The sequence below is a fragment of the Thunnus albacares genome, chromosome 6 (assembly GCF_914725855.1).
Source record: "Thunnus albacares chromosome 6, fThuAlb1.1, whole genome shotgun sequence".
NCBI lineage: Eukaryota > Metazoa > Chordata > Actinopteri > Scombriformes > Scombridae > Thunnus > Thunnus albacares.
Genome location: NC_058111.1, coordinates 7,965,913 through 7,986,509, shown reverse-complemented (window position 1 = coordinate 7,986,509; position 20,597 = coordinate 7,965,913). Strand labels below are relative to the sequence as shown.

Here is a 20,597-nt window from a genome sequence, read left to right as displayed (position 1 = left end):
CTCTGCAAAGGTGAAAAGCACTGTACTGCGGCAGCCATCATGTCATGCTTGAGTCCACAAGGCTCTCATTCCATTGTGGACCTTGTAGTTGATTATACATGTTCAGCATTGAAGTGAAAATCATTTTGACGGATTCATGATGTGATGAGTGGGGTGACGTGTCGTTTAACGCCAATCCCAGATTGGCCCATATGGCTTTTATAAAATAGGAAACTGCTGCAGGCAGCAGTCAATAAAAATGGCAGGTGAGACGGAAATCAATAAGGCCACTTCAGAGTGTGTAATTTGGCCTAAATAATCTCATCTTGGAAAAAAAAAGGAGTGCCTGAGAAGTAGTTAATCTTGAAGAGAGGCGGCTTTGAAAAGGTTGTGTGCTGACTCTGATTAGAGATCTAATTAGAAATTAAGTGTTGGTGTGTTTTCCATTAAGTCCCAGTAAAAGAAAAAGCACTTGGCTTAAGTAGTCCCTGTTGCCAGAGCTTCTTGTCAGCCCTGAGTCCCCATTTTGTGTCACTGAGCCGCTGAGGTCTTTTTAGGCTTCTGTGGCTCAGTGAACATCAGGAACCTGTGTGCAGATAACCAACCAGTAGCGTTCAAAGATCTCTTTCAGTTATGCATTCACTCAAGCTCAAGCCTGCCTTTTGATGTACTAAGAGTAGATAGCTAATTGGCAACTCACAAAGGATTCAAATTGGATGACTGTGCATTTGGGTAGGCAAGTGGGTCCTACATCTGTGAGAGCTTTGACAACTGCTTCGGCTTTTGAGAAAGGAAAGAGGCAGAACTTTGCATGATTTGAGTTACAACACTGTTTTCATCTCAGCCCCTCAGTTTAATTTACTTCAAATAGCTGTTTTTATCAAATCTAAGGCTGATTTTAGGAGAAGTAGACACAAATAGATAGAAAAGAAAGATAGATATGTAGAAAGTGAAAGAAAAAAAAACTTAAGATCTGTATTTAATGAGCTTTAATTACATTTTAGCGATTTGGTTGCTTTGTGCTTTCTTTTCTACAGCTCGCCCTATGACACGTATGACCTTGACAACACCCACCATCGTGGCCAGGGCTCAGAAACGCAAGATGACTGTCGCCACTTGTGTATCAGCCAATGGGAAGCCCCCAAGTGTTATCAAATGGGACACCAGGTTGAAGGGCGAAGCCACTTTCCAGGAGACTCGCAACCAAAACGGGACGGTGACAGTACGGAGCAACTACGTGGTCATACCGAGCCGAGAGACCCACAAACAGAAGCTCACGTGTATCGTGATGTACCGAAATGAAAAGATCACGGACAGCGTGGTGCTCAATGTGCAGTGTAAGAATCCAAATCTTTCAAAGCTCCCATATGATCAAGTTTACATAATGATTTTGTATAAATGTTATATAATATTAAGGCTGGTTTTTGTTTTTTTTTTTTACAAATTTTCACAGACATTTCTTTTCAGTGTATGATAAAATGAGTAGACCGATTTGAAGCACCCAATTGTGTTTTCCATGCAAGGTGACACCAGTCACCAGTGATTACATCATCATCTGTTTTTCTCCCAGATCACCCATTTTTTACATTTTTGTTAATATTTTTAAGAAAAAAGGAAAACTGAAACAAAAGCCTCAATTTTGTACTGACAGTATGCAGGGGTTCACTGCTTTTTGTTAGATTACATCATGCTTTACACTTTTTTTTTTTACAGGTGTGCATAAGAGTACAGAGCTAATCAAGACCACGTCCAGTTGTGGTCCCTGGGCTAGACCTAATCTGAAACTATTTGCATCAATGAATGGGTTTTGAAATTTGACATATTTGATCATATATGCATTCAGATAATGGAACATATATTATAATTGGGATGATTTAAATGCCAAAAAGAATAGAGGACCACTTCACTCAGAACGGATGAATTTGTGGATACTAGAGCATCACTGTTTTGTTGCTAGCAGCTATTTGTATGCTTTCCCAGAGCTTAAATGATAAAACAATGTTTTCGGGTTATATTGTGGGGAGAAGAACTGACATCAGCATGCCCTCCTTGCAGATGAACCTGAGGTGAAGATCGAGGGCTTTGATGGGAACTGGTACCTGAACCGTCAGAATGTTCAGCTGACCTGCAGGGCTGATGCTAACCCCCCTGTCACGATCTACCAGTGGAAACTGTGAGTCTGACTAAACCCTAACAAAACCCCTTAAGGCTCAGAAGACAAGACAGCATGGCTGTGTGTTATTTCTCTCATGTTAGATTTCTGACTGGAAAAAAAAAGAGCTTTTTGGAAGGTTTGCTAAAGCACAGGGAGGCAATTTCATTCAGTGTACCAGTCGAATGGAGTCTGCTCTTTTCCAACATTTGTTTCAAGGCATATATATTCAGGAAAGTAATCTTCAAAGATAAAAACACACCAATTTCCTTCATCCTCTCCAGAAATGTGTCTCCATTTATTTGTTAACATGTGTTTGGTCTTGTGTGTCCGTGTGTGTGCGCATGTGTATCTGTCTGCAGCTAATCTCGCACACTGCTGCACCCATCGGCCTAAAATTTTTTGTGTACATCCATGACTGTGTGCTCAAGGACCTCTTGTGGTTGCAGTAATTAATAATTGTTGAAAAACCTATTTTATACCACCATTGACTGCTTACTCCTCACTCCTCTTAACCAGCTGGTAAGGACTGCAAGTGATCAACAACTGCAGCAAAAGGCAGTTCCGGCAATCAGCTAGGCTAAAAACAAATCTCCCCATTTAGGCCTTTGTCTTGGCTCAAAAACTGACATCCATAGAAAGGTTTGGTCTCATCTTGAAACGGAGCATCTGCATATCAATTCCATACACCAATATGTTATGATCCACTCAAGTTAGACATGATACAAGATGAGTAAATCCCCATTTTTTGTTAGCTTCGCCGCCATCTTGACTGTAAGGGAGCCGAGAGGGACAATTGAGTGAGATTCAACTTTTCTTTGTTTGGGAGTAGAGAGGGAGGTAAGGAAGGAAGTTCGGACTCGCTCCCAGACACACCTAGTGGAGATTTGCATTCTACTGAGTGCACTCTTCTAGTTTGTTTATAAAACATGTAATGAAGATAAGACTCGGACCTGAGGCGGAGCACAATAGATCTATTACAGCAACCACACACACCCCTATCAGCCCGATAGTCACAGATACTGTGAGATAAATGCAAACAGAGCATGGTTTGCTTTGCTTTTGGGTTTTGCTTTGAAGTGTTGGGACCAGCATGCAGGTAGAAGGGTAAGAAAGAGTCATTGTTGGAGCTTTTGTGTTCTCTGGAGGGCACAGAAGGCAGCTGTTTGTCCCTGACACACACACACACTCACAGAGGAGAGGGCTGAAGCCGGAGTAGGAGCCGTGGATTAGGCCGGCATACCGGAGGGCTGACATCAGTGTATTTGACATCGTGGCAAATACACAAGCAAGAAGAGATACAAACATGTTCTCAAGGCCTCGGGGGATCGCCAAATAACCCTGGGTTTGATCTGCTTTGAGTAATGGCATGAAAGTTGGTCACGCGGAAATGATGTTTTACAGTAAAAATATAAGCTCTGCAACATGGAAGGCGTACAACTAGAATAGTTCGGGGTAATTTACATCAAATGCCAAATTTCTAAACAAAAGTTGGCTTATCTCTTTGAATATAAAGCAACTCTTTTGAGCGTATCACAGTTTTGAATGAAAGCATTATATGGTGAAACTGAGAGATAAATGTAGCAATTTGTCCTGTAATTGCTCAGTGAAGGCTAGGTTAAGAAATATGTCACTGGACCTCAGTGGGTGTGGATTAATAGACCATTGTACCCTCATTGTATCTACTCTACAGGCCCCTGTTGGATTTTAATGAGGCATAGGGAGTTTTTTTCCCCCTTTTTTCTTATGCATAGATTTAGCTTCCAGGGCAGAAACATTGATATACACACAGCAGCGGCAGAAGAAGACAAGATAGAGAAGATTTGGCCTGTTTGTTGGTTTTTTTTTTTTTTCAATTTTTTTATCAGAGGCAAAGAAAGATTTGAAGAGAGATAATGGAAGATAGGGAGAGAAGAAGAAGGGGGGGTGAAGAGATGTGATCTAGAAAGACGAGGGCACTGTGCTGACAGATAGGAGGGGACGGCCATTGCTGCCCTGAAAATGAGATGCCAAATCTGTTGTGAAGGTTCCCCTGGGCTCCACTGTGGAGGTCAGCACAAGGCTGTGACGGAACGATCCAGTACAGGCCGGCAGGATTGCGTCACACTTGACCACAAACACACACACACACGAGAGGTATAGCCATATCCAATAATGCCTTTGATACAGAAAGACAATCCGTTGTATATAGTATTTATCTTCTTAAATGAGTTCATAGGTCGATTTTTTTTTTTAACGCATCTGACTCATCGCAGCGACTATAATTATAAAAGAATCTGTATCTGCACCATCTGCATTCATTTTTTTCTCCCATCTTCTGTTTGTTTCCCTGAATTGCACGGAGTGTGCAGAAAGCCTTGGCATACAATCCTTGAGGAAAGCATCTTAGATTGTTTTCTTTTCTTAGAGCACAATGCCAGAGCTATTTCTCAAAATGGGTTAATGGGGAACTGCTCTGAAATAGCGAGAGAGTCAACTAAAAAAGGACACACTCCATTTCAACTTTATTGTTTGTTTTTGAAATGTTTGTTTGTAGGGCATTCTTGTGTTGTTTGTTTTAGGTGCACACTGTTTTCAATAGAAACAAGAATGGTAAGTGGGGGAGTAGAGGGCTGAAGAAATATTTATCATCACAAATAACATAATAATTAGTTGTGCACTAAGATTTCAGATTGGGTTTTTTTCATAGCAGTTTCACAGAGCACACATACCCTCCCCTCACAGTGCGTTTTCAGTTTCCCAGAGACAGATGATGCTGCTATGAATAAAAAAAAAAAAAATCAGTGTTATTATTACTTCAGTCTCTCCTCTAATTACATAACTAGCTTACTTATCTCTATGATGAAAATTCTGTTTTTCAGGTCTATTAAACTCTACCATAAGAGAACTGTCGGCAATTCCTTAATCACCAGTAGCGGCAAATAAAAGTCACAGATTACTTAAAGGATCAATTCATAGGATTTAGTGGAATCTAGCAGTGAGGTTGCAGATTGCAACCAAATGAAATACCTGTCTGTTCTGGGCTACTTTAAAAACATTGCAGTGCAAGATGGGGGGCTCCGTAGAGAGGACCTGCTCCAAATTTAGATAAAAAGTGCTCATTCTAAGGTAACGAAAACATAACAATTGTCATTTTCAAGTGATTATATACTCATTAAAACATAAATATTATATTCCATTTCTGCCAAGTCAGTTCAGCTAGATGCTGCAACACTGCACCTTTAATGCCCATTTAAATAATATTTAAGTCGAGTTTATTTCATTACTGCTGGACGTAGTACAGCTACTTCAGCCATGCTATGGACGCTATGAAGGCTGATGTTTTTTTTATATTTAAGATAATATTGTCAGCAGCTATTCCAAGAGAATGAAACCACACAATAAAAATTAAACTTGAATGTTAAAACACTTTAAAGGCCAGTGATACAGATGGATGTTTGATTAAAGACACTACTTTAAGTCCAGAAAGCAGTCTCAATTTCTTCCTTTTAATGAATATTATAATCTCTGTTAATCAGTTGCCTGTTGCCAATGTGAACCGTCTTATTTATAGACCTAATCATGCACATTAAACTAATATCTTTAAAACTAATTATCACATATTGAGCTTTTAAGAACACACAGTAAGTTTTTTCTGCATTCAAGTTTAAAACCGCCTCCACACCGTCATGCGGTTTATAGTGAATTCTGGGCGACGGGTTGATGTATAGAGGCTTGAATCTCCCCCCCACCTCCCCCCCAACCCTCCACACACTAACCTCCCGCATCTATCACACACATCTCATACATACTTGCACAAGAGCGGGCCCGCCAGTCATCAAAGAATCTGCATCAATCTCAAGCTGTTTGTTAGCTTTTCATTTTACTGGCCCTCAGGCTCCACACACACACACACACACACATATATATATATGTATGCACGCACAAACAAACACACACACACATACATACATACATTCTGATGTCTCGCACAAATGCAGACATCTTAAGTGGCCGCAGAATCTGTGGTGAATCGCAGTTTGCCAGCCTTTCATTTCTGCAGCAAATCAATTGGGCTTTGCAGAACTCAGCGTTTGATATTGGCTTGCAAGGTAACTGATTATTGAATCATGGCATACAGTATTGAGGGATGTTTGCAGCTCGCTCCGCTGTGTCAAGTGGCCGAGCCTGCTCAATGAAACACAACACAAGCCGAGCTCTTTATATTACTTTTGTTCTGAACTAAAGAAAAAAAAAATACAATATAGTTCTTATACTGACTTATCCTGAAAATCTGCTATGTAAAATGCATTTAAGCGCATGTAGATCAGCTGTTAGCAACTGACATTTCATGATAGATTAATTAACAAATAACTCATCACTGTGCCTTTCCCCCCCCTGCCACTGAAGAGCCTTGTTGAAAGCCTGTTTAGCGTAGCTCAAGTGTTTGATGTGCGACCATTGTTAGTGTGAGACCTAATTTTGTTGCCTCTCTGTAATGTCATTTTGTTTTTCTCTGCTGTAATAAATGGAGCATTACATTGTTTTTAATGTTCTCACACACCAGCGGATCTCAAATTGTCTTTCCAACAGAGAGTAAGCCCAGGAGTGCGGGGAAGGAGGTCTTTGCAGCATCCTTATTCTTAACACAAACCAAAACCGCCACCGACGCTCAGCAAGCCACCACTCAAAACGAGCTATTTGTTTACTTTTTTCACAGTTGTCTTTTTAGTTGTAAGCTGGATCCATTCAGCAGTTGATGAAGCTGATCGAAGGGAAGGCAGCGGGAAATGGCAATTTTCACGAAATTTGATACCTTATTCAGCCTCCAGGCACCATAAAAGGGGTCCAGATAATAGAATGGAGGGTTAGTGTGCTCATGATCCATGACCTCAAAGTGTGCTTGACCTGATCAAAGGACATGAGCGAGCCTGAACGCAGTAGAAATAGTGAACCATGAAGACAAACACCTCAGGCAGGAAAAAACAGGCTCCGGTTCTCATTGACAGCCCAGCATATGCATCTTCTGCATTTATCGCTTGATCAGCTGCCTCTCTTGACAGCTCCCCTGAGTTTTGAGTTCAGCCATGTGAGCTGTGCTGTAGTTGAGAAAGGAAGCCCCCCCCCCCCCCCCCCCCTTTACCTACCACTGTCTGTTTTGTATTCCATATGCCAAAAAAGCCTGTGTCCTCAGGCTTCAACGATGTCTTACCTGTTTGGACCTGCTGGGATTCCCTGTCCTCATAATTTTGTTTGGACTTGATGGATGATGGCTGAAATATAGTGCTGTCAAATATTCCTGGTATTTACTGTATCTCACACTCACACACACACACACATCCAGGGTTGTTTGGCACTAGAGACTGTATTTTTCATGTGCTTTGAATTGCTTTGCAGCTCCTGGGAGAGGTTTTTTTTTTTTTTTTTGCTGTGGTCTGGTGTAATTCTGCCTTTTTATGGTGTCTGTATTATTCCCTCTCTTCCCCACAGTTTGAATGGCTCCCTGCCCAGTAATGTGGAAATCAAGAACAACACCCTGTTCTTCAAAGGGCCGGTGACCTACGACCTGGCGGGCACGTACGTCTGTGACGCAACCAACGGCATCGGGACTCGCACCGGCATCGTGGACGTCAACATCACAGGTAATTCGACAAAGTCGGTCTCTTGACGTTTCTCTCTCTTCGTCTCTTCAGTAACTCTGGCATGGCTTGCATCAATACAGTAGCCCTCTAAAAAAATTTTTGTCAGCAACCAACAAACCCCCATCAGCTCAATTCATTAAAAATATCCATGCACACGCACAGACCAGTATAAATGATGCAAACACACAAACACCATTTCCCGCACATAAACTGGTATTTAGTTTAGATATGAGAGCTACAAACTAATCATTGATTACATTTCTTAGATATCACTGCCGAAGATGTCCATGTGATGAATTAATGATATGGACACTATAAAGAGCCACACAGACGTGCGTAATGGTCGCACGTGATGACAGCAGTTCTGGCTGTAGGAGAGCCTCGCCGGTGCAACACAGTCGACAGGTGTACAGACTGGTGGAGCAGGTGGCGAACTGATATGAAAAGAACAGGTTAAGGGTGTGTCTTCATCCATTTATGGCTAATTGTGGGAGTGAAAACGCACCCAGTTCCCCAGTTGACTGATTTATAAAACAGAACCATGCGTACACATGGCTTTATAACAAAAAAGAACGCGTATGCATATTCCTGGCTTTGTACGTACACACAGTTTTAGTCATGAATCTACACAGAGTTTTTATGCATCTGGCCCCAGGTGTTTGTAGCAGGTCAACTATGTGTTTTCAATCTTGCTCCTACCTGCCCTGGCTGTGTGGCTCCCTGCTGCACTGTTTGGCAGGTTAGAGGGAAAAAAAAAAAAAAAAAGCTTTTGTGTTTGTGTATCAGAGCTTCACACACACTGTGAGAACACAACAGCCGCCCCCTCCCGCCCTGCCCTGTTATGCATCTAGCTACATGTGTGGGAGCGATATAAAGCAGGTCTATTATCGGCACCTAAAATAACATCAAGCAAAATGGGGGTTTGAGGTGAGAGTACTGTATTGATCATAGTTTGCTCGCATCACGCTCACATTTCTCTAAACAGCCCGTGCCTCTCTCTTGCAGTTGAGCACTGCGCTAGTTCTTTTGTCTCTTCTTCTTCCTCTTCCTCTGCTTCTTCTTCTTCTTCTGACTTCTGGGGAAAACAAAATGCTGAACAAAACTGATTCAATTCCCTTGCCTTCCAGATAATTGTTGGCACACACGCATTGTGGTTCCTCTGGGTTCTTATCCATAAGAGACGATATTTTGCAATCAAAGCCTTTGCTACAATATATACCAGATCTGACTTTGCTATACGTACTACAAATGTGGCGACCTTTCTCCATTGGTACCAGCTGTGTATGTGGTATGGGAGACTGTCGCAGTTTTGGTCTGGTTGGACTGGAAAGGCGTTTTCCTCCCCTTTACTCTTTGTGCTGCTTGGTTTCTGGGAAGCGGGGGTGTTCTAACTCACATTGCTTTGCATGTTGACTCATGTTGTGTCTCTGGGAACGCTGGGCTTAGTGTGAAGTGAACAGCTGTGTCTGACAGTGTCATTGCATACCTTTTTTTCTGTTTCCTCCTTTTTCAGTGTGTTATTCTCTACTGGGAAGGGTAAGACTAGGACAAAGCAGCTCTGTAGGATATGATGTCATTACCTGCAGTGTGAGAAGTTGCCTATCCAATGTAGGCGGGTTAATAGTGTGATAATAGAAATCTCAAAAGAGCATGAACAGTCCTTACTTATCAAACAGGAAAGTGAGGAAGTAATCTACCGTCAGGAAATCACCGTGCACCAGCTTGTATTGAGTAATAGTGTTCCGAAGAGATTTCACTGTTTGGCATAAAGTACTATATCCCTTTGGAAAGGAAAAACAAAGGCACCAAAGGCATTTTCTATTTCTGCTTTTTCATTGATTGCTTAAATTAACAAACCACGTTGCTATTTTCCCCGTAGTCTTTCTGTTTATTCTCATCATTTGTCCGTATAATTTTATTGAGTGAGTGAGGTGAACAATGAGTGGGTACATAATTTGTGCACATTCAGTTTCAATTTATCTGCATACAAACTTTGAATCCAGGCATTTTTCTGTTGTTTTCTTTTTTTTACAGCCACGTAAAGGTTTGCAGATTGCTCAGCAGCAGATTAAAGGGAATGTAATAATTGATTTTAAAGCTGTGAAAATGCTCTTAGTTCTCAGCAGTAGTTCGTTGTTACTTCCTATTACTCTGCATGTTGACAGTAATTACTACAAGTTATTACATATCATTCAGGGACGTATAATTATGAATTAAAGCAAAGTGTTTTGCACAATTTCTACTTGACTACTTGATTGTCACTCTTCCGTTGGCTGGCAGAATTTTATTCTTGATATTAAGTACCAACATGCCAAAACATATTCTTCATATTCTTAAGCCACAAAGCACTCGGTGGTCTGTTTTTATCCTCTGTAGTAATAAGCTGGCCAGATGCTAGCTGTAAATGTTCTATATTGTTAAGATGGCAAGAGTCCTGAATTTCTGTTTAGGGTTCATTCCCAAAGGGTCCAACACAAGCCCTAAAAAACATGTTGCCAGTTCCCATAGTAACCTTGACAAGAACAGCCAGGCTCCCTTTCCCGATGTGCAGTTCAGAGGCTGAGCTCCAACATGGTGGCCAGTCAAATTGTACAACAGCTCGCAAACAGCGGGTTGACTGTAAAACGTTTGTATGCTTTAGGATGTAGAGAGGAGCGCAGCAGCGTGTGCAAACAGGGCTAGAGCTGTCCTGCTCTTGTGTCTCGTGCAGGTGCAACATGGACACTTTACACCGGGATCATACAGCGCTTGTGCTCATGTGCTCTTTGCTGATGTTGTGAAATGCTAGCCTATTCCTGTCTTAATGTGGGCTTGTCAGCATAATGTCTTTGCACTACCACAGAACACCATTAAGCTTTACAGATACGTGTAAAAGAAATCTTCCCTATTTAGAATCCATTTTATGTGAATGTGGAGCAGCTTAGATTTAGTATCGGCTATGATGACATGAATAAGAGACTGTTAGAGGTGATCTTGAGGGAGGGCTCCACATTTCCTTCTAGTTCTTTGAAGTGCTCTGTGCAACCTTGACATTGGCTGTGCATAATGACCCGTTGGCGGAGGTAAAGAAGTATGCTGATGCTTCATTAACTTCAAAGAGCATCTTTGTGCCTCCCAACAGCCTCAGACAGGCCTGGCTGAGACATGGCAGGTGAGAGGGCCCACTGCTGGCTGCTATTCAAGGCTGCAGCATTGGGCTTCAGTAATACTAGCTATGGGTTCTCTGCAGAAAAGTAAGCTGACCAAGTTGATAGTTGCAGTATATTTAGTTGAGCAATTTCTAGACCAGCACTGAACATAAAATAATTATTTCTTTCCCTTGTTAAAGGGCACGTTTTTAATTGTCTTTGAATTTAGAGGCACTCAGGAAAGTGTTATTTCTCCAGAGTCAATAACTCAGGCATCATAGCTGCCCTTTTTTAGTCTGCAGTAAACTGTATCAGAGCATTGACAAATCTGACACTTAAACAATCTGTCAACCACCTCGTACCACTATTGTACATAGTTCTGTCAGTATCAAGACCTGAATTTATCCAAATGTACTACTACTAGCTGCATTATGCATTAATTTGGCAGTAACACTTTTGTTTTCATTTTGAAGTAGATTTTTAGATTGACACAGCAATATACACCTGCCAGTGAGACAACCCTGCATTCAGTGTCAGGAAGATAAAATGTCTGTGACAACTTGTTTGTATCACAGAAAAGCTATTTTCTCACACTGGGAAACAACACTGATGTAGCACTTAAGGAAGGTGCATTTTAATCAAGCTCCTCAGTTTTCATGGACAGATTTGTGGGAGCTGCATAACTGTCACCTCGGCAGATAGCAGGGCCACAGAGCAACTTGTTTCAATTAGTTTGGGGATAGTGTTTGCTGTGGAGATGGCATCAACGACAGTAAGTCACATGGGCTAAGACGGCTTTCTCCAAGGACGTGTTCCGCAGATATGGTGTCGCTTGTCAGAATCTAATGAACCACTCTCCTGCTTTAATCAATCCTCCCTCACAGAAAAAGAGGTGAAAGAGGAAGTCTGACGGAAAATAAGCAGAAAGGAGAGAGGAAGAGGGGGAGCCGGGGGAAGGAGGAGAGGAATCTATAGCAAGAGAGATGAGCTTCATGTAATGGCCCTCTTCTTAGCAAATACCTCTCTCATTCACATTCAGTTCAGAAATCTCCTGAGGGAAAGTTGACAAGTCGTCAGATCTGATTAATCGCCTAATTACTAATGGGCATCAGAGGCCATGTTAAAAAATAAAGACAATTAAACAGCCTCAGAGACTCACAATGAAAGTTATTTCTGAAGATTCATTCTCCGCAGCTTTCCGTTTTAATAGGAATGCCAGTCAAACGGTGACTCCTGTAAAATATTGCAGATGAAAAAGCCGCAGAAAGAGGGCTGTATAATGTGGTTAAACCTCAAAGATTCTCCCCCAAACTTAAGAGAGCAAAATCAGTCTTTTATTAAGATAATCAGCTTTTCCACCATCACACTCTGTTTTTGTGCTGGAAACAAATCGTCGCTGCCATCTTAAATTTCTTCCCAGCGCATAATAAGACGTGATGAATGGCCGTTTTGTCGGGATAGCCGTACAATCATGTCATTATCACCCCTGTGAAAGGAGAAGTGTGGTTGTTTTCTTGGCAGCACACAATAATGTGACATGTGGGAAAATTTCCTTCAGTGAAGCAACGCATTCACTACAGAACTCATTTGTTGACCCACTTGAATAATCTTTTAAACTTGATGAGATATTTTTTAACCTTGACTCCTCCACACAACAGCTCTAATCTGCGAGAGATGGGGGGGCCGGACTGAGTGAAATACAATGCATAATTCCCGCCACATTAGCAGGATCAGCTGTGAAGGATGATATCAGATCAGCTCAGGGTCAGCCAGTATGTGAACCTTTCGGCGATTACACTTATGGCCTTAACTTTCATCCTCCTTTGTGGGAGCTGTGTCACCGAGCTGCTATGGAGAGCAGAGGTGCAGTCGGCTTTGCTATAGGGTTTTACCACTTGGGTTAAACTGGATGGAGTCTCTTCAATTTAGCAAGAAAATATGAGGATGGATCCTTCTGTAAGCACAGGCAACCGGTGTCGACATCTGTTCACGCTCGCCTGAACAAGCAATAGTTCGCTCCCGTGTGAGAAAATGAACTTGAGAGAGAAGAGGTGCGGGGTGGGGGTGGGGGGGAGGGGAAGGAATCTTAGCCACATGGTGAAAATGAGATGAATAAAACATAGACGGTCCAATAGAAATATAAATAAATAAAGGTATACATATGACTGAAGGAAATGCTTCAGTGGGTCTGATTTTTTGGAATGTAGTTTAAGAGGTAAAGTGGGTTTCAGAAATGGGCTCCGAGGCAAACAGAAACCGGGAGCGATACAGAGTTAGAAGAGAGGGCAGGATGCTGTTTACATGACTTTATGTAACAGCCTGTGTCAACTCCTGGTGTTCACTGCTTGTCACATTCTCTATCCTCCATGTCCTACAGTACAACGACGGGCGAAGACAGTGAGACGCAACAGTGCGCGGGAGGGGCTGACACTCTTTAGAGTAAAAAGTACCTAGATTGACTTTTCCTGTGTTTATTTACCAATCTCACTTTAATTTAATAGCCTCCACATAACCAATGCAAGCAAATGAGATCATTGCTGAGAACATTAGCTATGTCTATATAATGATTCCAAATGCTTGCCACTGGGTTGGCAGGAAAGCAGCAGCAGGTTGGCACTAGCAGAGGGAGCTTTCTCAGCATAAATTTAAATTACTGAGCAGAAGATGTTAGTCTGAGCTGACATTTGTTATAATTGTCCTAAAATGTATTACAACTTGTACTTAAAGGACCAGTGTGTAAGGTTTAGCGGCATCTAGCGGTGAGGTCGCCCATTGCATCCAACTGAATACCCCTCACCCTCCCCTTCCATGCGTGTAGGAGAACCTACGTGGCCACAAAACTCATGAAAAACATGAAAGGCCCTCTCTAGAGCCAGTGTTTGGTTTGTCGGTTATGGGCTATTGTAGAAAGATGGCGGTGCAATATGTGCCAAATGACGTAGATTCCCAAGACCATTTCCTTCATTTCTCAAGGATCAATATCCTCATAATGAAAGAAAAACTGGGACTTCAGCTGTCATTCTCAATATGAATTACTTTAATTGATTTCTCAAATGTCTATAAATTATCAGACTATAGTAAAAAGTGGCCATAAGAATTTCCCAAAGTCCACTGAGACACTGAACAATATTTGAAGAGTCCGAAACACAAAGATGTTGAATTAGCACAGACTTAATTCCAAAAGCTGACATTTCAGCACATGTACAGTTATTAGAGCACACCTCCTTGCAAGTGTTTGCACACAATGATGTTTGAGCTCATTTTTAAAAAATGATGCGTATGTGATTGTGAAGGTTGTCAACGAGAGAGCACAAGTTAATTTTCACATTGCAAAATGTCCCACCCAGTACATATCTATGTTGTCATGAATCTCATCAAAAACGTTTGGTTAGGCTATGGTTCATACTCTATGGTGCAACATACCAAGTACTCTTTTATAAGGGTGTCAGGCTTTTCATTGATGTCACAGTAAAGCCCTCTTAGGACACATTCCCGGCGATTTTCCATGCTGGGTTCTGTGGGAATGAATAAACCTTCACAATCTACACACAACTACTCGGACTATACCGTGTTCACATTATAGCTGATAATGTTCTTTAACCTAAATGTCAGGGACTGATCACGATATTATGACCATATTATGAGGTTGCAGAGTCTCTGAGTGCAGTTTCCAAAGAAACAGATGCTTAGCTCTGCGGCTTATCTGTAACGTAAGTTAGTACATGTAGAATGAACTGAGCTAAGCTTTTTTCTCCTACGACCCGTCCTACTCTGCCGCTGATTGGCTTACCCTGATATTCTCACCCTAACTGTAACCAGTCTCACTCCTCATGCCTAAACCTAACCAATCCAATCAATGAAGGCAATGAGTACTAGCCAATCAGAGGAAGAGTAGGGTGAGTCATGACTTTGCCATCTTAGGAGAACAAATTTGGCAACGCCTGCCAACGTGCACAAACGTATCCATGCACGTACTGCATATGTGCGGAAAAGTACAGATAGCCCATTGGGACTTATTCCTGAAACCTTACACTGTTATGTTAATGCAATGAAATCCTCTTGTCTTGATGGTCAAGATTATTCGGTAGTTTCAGCATAAAACAACTATGTAATACAAACAACATCCAAGTTTAATTTCTTAGAGTGTACGGTGAGAATATCCTTGAATAAAACAAGTATCACACCGTATATTACCATATATTATCTAACCGCAGAGCTGCTCCACACAGCTATTTGTCTCTTTCTTTTCTGTGACAGAGACAAGAGACATTATGATGTCAGCTTTGCAAAGGCTCCCCCAGCAATGTGAAATTTGTTTGTCTTCGCTTGTCATGGTGGAGTCTGTCTCAATCTGCGCGCTATATAGCACATTACACTGTCGCCTTCTCACATCATCGCTTGCATTATTCATAGATCCAAAGGCCACATGTGTATATCTTGTATATCATTGCACCCTCACTTCAAGCACACACACATGTTGTCAGGCAGGTTGAGGCGTGTATTGGTCTCTTGCCTCTCCCAGCTAGCTCATCCCTCACCCTTGAACTTCCTGATCAGCCATCTACAGACCTAGAGTCTGCAGGCTGACTGACGCTCTAGCCCCCGCGTCTCCTCACTACAGGAGGGGCTGCTCGCTGCTCAGCTCCTGCCAAGATCACACCTCATTATCCAAATGAGACATTAGCATGAGCCACTCCTGCGCTCACACACCATAGGCCACCCCATAAAGCCTCTGCTGTGTTGCGCTGTGCCAGGGAAAGCACTGAGGGGGAAGACATTGTGGCTGCAGCTCGCTTTGCATAAAATGGAGGAGGGGGATGTTCAGTGTGTAAAGGGGTCTTTTTTATTTGGAGAGGAAGAGATAGCCGGGCTGGAGGAGTGAAATGGAAATGTCACCAGGGGAGAGCATGTGAGAGCAGAGCAGCTGAGATCGTAGTGATTTATCTTAACATTTGTTTCTGCATGGTTTGCTGTTTCTGCTCTCCGGAGGACGCGGAGGAGAGGGATGTGGCAGACAGATGGAGCTGGGGGATTGGCTGAGCCCCTTCGGCCCAACTCGCCTCCTCCGTCCTCCTCCTCCTCCTCCTCCTCCTCCTCCTCCTCACTGTCCACCCGTGTGGTGTCGGATCTGTCACGCCTCCCTGAGAGCCTGATGAAGTAGGTCAGACGCTGTCCCAGGGTCTGACCACTGGCTCCGGAGCTGCTGCTGATGCTGTGTGGTGATTCACTCATTACACACACAGTTCCATAATAACAACAAGGAGACAAAAAAAAAAAAAAAAAACAACAAGAAAAAAACCCAACAGAGGAGAAGCTGAGGGTAGGATAGTGTGGTAAACAAACAGGGCCCTGACCTCTCCTGGCTTAACGCGTACTAACATGCAGATTTGTTTGCTGCATGTCTGCTGACCCAATAACTCATCCTTACAGCACTTCCACTTAGCACTGCAAACACATGCAGGGTAGCAGGGAAATTTAGAGATGCATTAATAATGGTACCTTATGCGCAAACATGGTTTTTAAACGGCATTAGTGTTTAGATGCTGGTGTAAATATTCATTGCTCATTAAAGGTGCATTAAGAATGATTATTACAACCTCCCCCCCCTAGCAAAAAAAAAAAAAAAAAAATGACCCTAATATTGCTGCAAGGGAGCAAAACAGACTTTCTGATTTGGAACAGAAGTAAATATTGATATGTTATCTCTGCTCTAATTTGTCATTCGTGTTTATTATTGATACACGTATATGGATATTATTTCAACTGTAAGCCACCATAGTGTTGTTACTTCTTGGTCACCGGTAGAAGCCCCAAAAAAAGAAGAAAAAAACATACTGCTGCTGCTTTTGGGAGATGAAAACAACAATCAGTCTCTGTTCCTCCGACAGGACCATCCTGCAAGTCACTGCATGTTCACAACATGCCACTGATGATGTCACACGTGTTTTGATGCAAGTATTTCACAGCGTTATCTCCTTCAGCACATCCTGTGCCCTCTTATCTTTTGGCTTTTTACAGGGAATTGAATTTGAATCACTAGTCTGAAGGTTTTTATGGCGGCATTTACCGACATATGAGGCAAGATTATGCCTCTGTAAAATCAGTGTAAAAAAAAACAAAACAAAAACAAATGTTGACAAATAGAATGAAATGGTAGATATTGGAAGGTAGTATGCAATAGGTTAAAAAAAAGAGCTTTGCCTCGCCATCAACTCCCCAGGCAGCAAGTTAAATTCCTGTCAGTGATGAGCTTTTATTCGTTGTGGCAGCATTACATTTCCATGACTTCACAACCACTGGCGAATTCAGACAGGGGAGTAATGAGGATCGTTGGAATCACTGAACGCGTCCTCCGCGATTGTCCCCCTCCTCACTCACTCATTATGCCATTCTTTATTCGCCGTTGTCACTCCCCCAACCTCTCAAAGGCACTCGCTCCATCTTCTTTTTTTTTTTTCTTTTTTTTTTTTCCTTGTTGCCACTCCTCAACTTCTCAAAGTGGCCCTCTATTTTCTTTTCATCTTCTGTTGTCTGCTGCTTGTTCCTCATTTAGTCATATTAAAACACCACTCCCTGTACCACTCTTTGAAATCCTCTCTCATTTTCCCAGCCTGTCATAACACCTTGTCCAAATGATTGCGGTAAGACTCAGGAATGTTTGTACCTGTATCTCTCTCTCTTTCTTTTTTTCATGTGCAGACATGACTCGAGCACACCCAGAAAGAGTACCTCCAGGACAGAGTTGTGAAACAGTTTCTCTCTACTTTAAAGCCCCTTCTGCATCAGACGTTCCACTCCCTCAATATCTTTGAACATTTCCTGCTGCTGTTTTTTTTTTTTTTTTTTTTTTGTACTATACACTGAAATATAAAACCCTTCTCCGTATGTTGTTTTCTGAAGTCACAAATCTGGCACGGACCTGATGCGACATTTACACAACAAGATGTCAGTCTTTTTTTGGAGTGCGTCACATTTGTTTGCCATTTGTTTGCCATTTGTTTTTCTTAAAGACTCGCTTCTGTTTTACACTAATGACTCAGAGGGAGAACACTCACTGAGTTGTGAAGGAAACAAATTTCGTCACCGAGACGTTCGGTGGTATTAAATCAGCCCTTCGATCAAGTCAGATGTGAATATTCAGAATAATATGATTAAAGTGATACAAAAACGGCACGGTTGCAGCATTTACATAGCAGCAGTATGTCATGTTATTCATTACCTGTATAAATCTACCATGCCTCTGGATTGAATTATAGCCTTTCATAGCACATCTTGGCACCTATTAATCTCAATAGTACATTTTAGTCATTTCAACTCAAGGTTACCCCACTATCTACATATTTCCAGAGTGGTGTTAATAGACACTGCCTTTTGTTGCCTGGAACAGTATCAGGATTGTTGTTGTGCCGCTTTGAGGTCTTTTTTATCTATCTGTTGGCAGGTGTTGCTGGTAGCGATGGCGTGCTGGTGGAACGCCTCCTCCCTCCTACATGCTGTCAAACCCCCCGTTGTACCCCGACCATTTCAAATGTGTTTTATTATTAGTGTTTTTCGTAATGTGATTAGTTTGTACCATAGCCACTCTAATTTCACATACTCACATTCACAGAGTATATAGGCTAGACAAAGGCGAAGCCGCCGAGCTGTCGAAATTGTGAAATCTTTTTGCTTTTTTTTTTTTTTGTTATCTTCATGTAAGCACGAAGCCAGTGAGCTGAACGGGGAGGTGGTGTTGTGATGTGACCTTGCGGAGGGATAAGTACGAAGCAGAAGTGTGCTGGATAACATTGTGAAAACATGCAGTCTTCTTTGCCAACATACCTTTTTTGTGTTGCAAAATATATTTAAAAAAAAAAAAAGCATTGTGTTCCCCTCCATAGCACTGAAGTGATCTGATGAGCTTTTCCAAGTCCATTTCACAAGTAGAGCCATCTTAACACTTCAACATTCCTCCCTTACATCCCCCCTCTAGTAAAACATCTTAATAACTCTAGAAACTCCATTTCATGTTTTCGGTACAAGATCTTCCAAGGCTTCCTTGGAAGTGATTATGCAGTGCCAAAAACCCAACAAAAATACCTCCATGTTTACAACTGCTTTAATGTTTGGACTGTAACCCATTCTTCAGTCGTTAGTGTTGACATTCACATTCTTCAATACGGGTGTCAAGAGGTAGCGTCACATGATCCTTTATAAAAATGGAGGTGATGGAGAGCACCTTTGAAGGCTCTCTGTAGTTTTAATGGTCTCGCCTTGTGTTTTTTCACCTTTCTGTGTGGTAAATGTTCAGTCTGGGCAACCTCAGAGATGCAAAAATCTGCCTAATTAAGATTGTATAAAGGGATTGATGAGAGCGAAGACAGATCCTAGCTGAGGAAGGCAGTGAAGGGTAGAGGAGAGGATTACAGGAGAACGTTTTCCCTTTTCTCTCTACTCCTACAATCCTCTAGATTTTCACCGCTCTTTGGACTTGGTGGGAGGATGTGTTCCCGAGCAGGGGTGACCTGGCTTTGCTCTCTCATTCATGTGTGTAATGAAGGCCTGTGTCTGAATAATCCCATTAGGTGGTCAGATTAAAACCTGAGCTGATATTTGAGACTGTGCCCGGCACTGCTTTAGAAATTGGAGAGCTTTACTGTCGGCCCTGGGAGAACGGGTGCAGAGGAAAAAGCAGCTGAGGAGAGAGACTGTGTTTGGGAGGTCTCTCCTTTGGACTGATAGAATGCCATTGTAATTAAAGAAGAGAGGAAGGCTCCAGTAGCTTCTTTACCCCCATCCTCGTCCTTTACATAGCAGAGAGTTGTGCTCAGAGATGTATCATTTCACACTAAAGCGCTTCTAAATGAGTGTAATGGCTTTGATTCAGCAGTTGAGCTGAATAATTTGAGAATCACTTTCTTTCATCGCTCATGTGGGAAATTTGGCTTCTTTTACATGATGAAGATGCCAGAGTTTGTCAATTATTTTTGTTTATTTTTTCGCCATGATGTTTTAATCTGACTCTGTTTGACTTACTGAGTAGCAGCACAGATAATTTTATATCTCCAAGGAACCTTTGGGATCGCTTAACGTAAACCTTCATTTTGGCTCAATTATGATCAGTTACTTTCAATTTGAATTATTATTCATAATTTTATGTATTAAATTTAACAAATCCTGTTCAAGGCAGTGCTAACGCAGCTTCGTCATGTCCCTATGATGTTGACTCCATGGATCATTTGTGCATATATAAGCTATAATTAAAACCTAATTGTGAAAACGTGTTACAGTTCAAATGTGGCCCGATGACGTTGATGCAAATTTATTCTAATGTACATCAAAACATTTATTTAAGCTTTTTGAAAGCTGATTTGCTTCCCAGGTATTACAGCACTTATTAAATTAGATCCAGATATGTTCTCTCCTGATGAACAATGTTTAGATCCATGTTTACTAGATTATGACATGTCATAATAGGATGGAGTAAATCACTACAACAGTAGAAAGAAATGGTATCAGTGCCAGTAAATCTTCTCTGTATCTTGTCTTGTCTTGCCTTGTTGCATACGGTACGAGTCTGTGGTTCGCCCTACACGAGCAGGAAGCCCTGCCTTCCTTCCTCACTTGTTTCTTTCTCCCTTTTTCTCAATCCTTTCCCACACCATTTGTTTAGTAGACGGTGTAATTCTTTGTTGTTTTTTTTTTGTTTTTTTTTTTGTTCCCCCTTCTGTTGAGGAT

At 41.8% G+C, this 20,597-nt stretch overlaps 1 protein-coding gene across 5 annotated transcripts in view; it reads left to right on the top strand.

The window, feature by feature from the left end:
• nectin1b (nectin cell adhesion molecule 1b) overlaps window positions 1–20,597 on the top strand; it is a 152,435-nt gene that overhangs the window by 52,297 nt on the left and 79,541 nt on the right. For all 5 annotated transcript variants that reach the window (XM_044353631.1, XM_044353633.1, XM_044353634.1 and 2 more), the window contains exons 3-5: window positions 1,017–1,316; window positions 2,035–2,152; window positions 7,601–7,752. In XM_044353631.1, coding sequence (XP_044209566.1) covers window positions 1,017–1,316; window positions 2,035–2,152; window positions 7,601–7,752 — 570 coding nt within the window. The remainder of the gene's footprint in view (window positions 1–1,016; window positions 1,317–2,034; window positions 2,153–7,600; window positions 7,753–20,597) is intronic.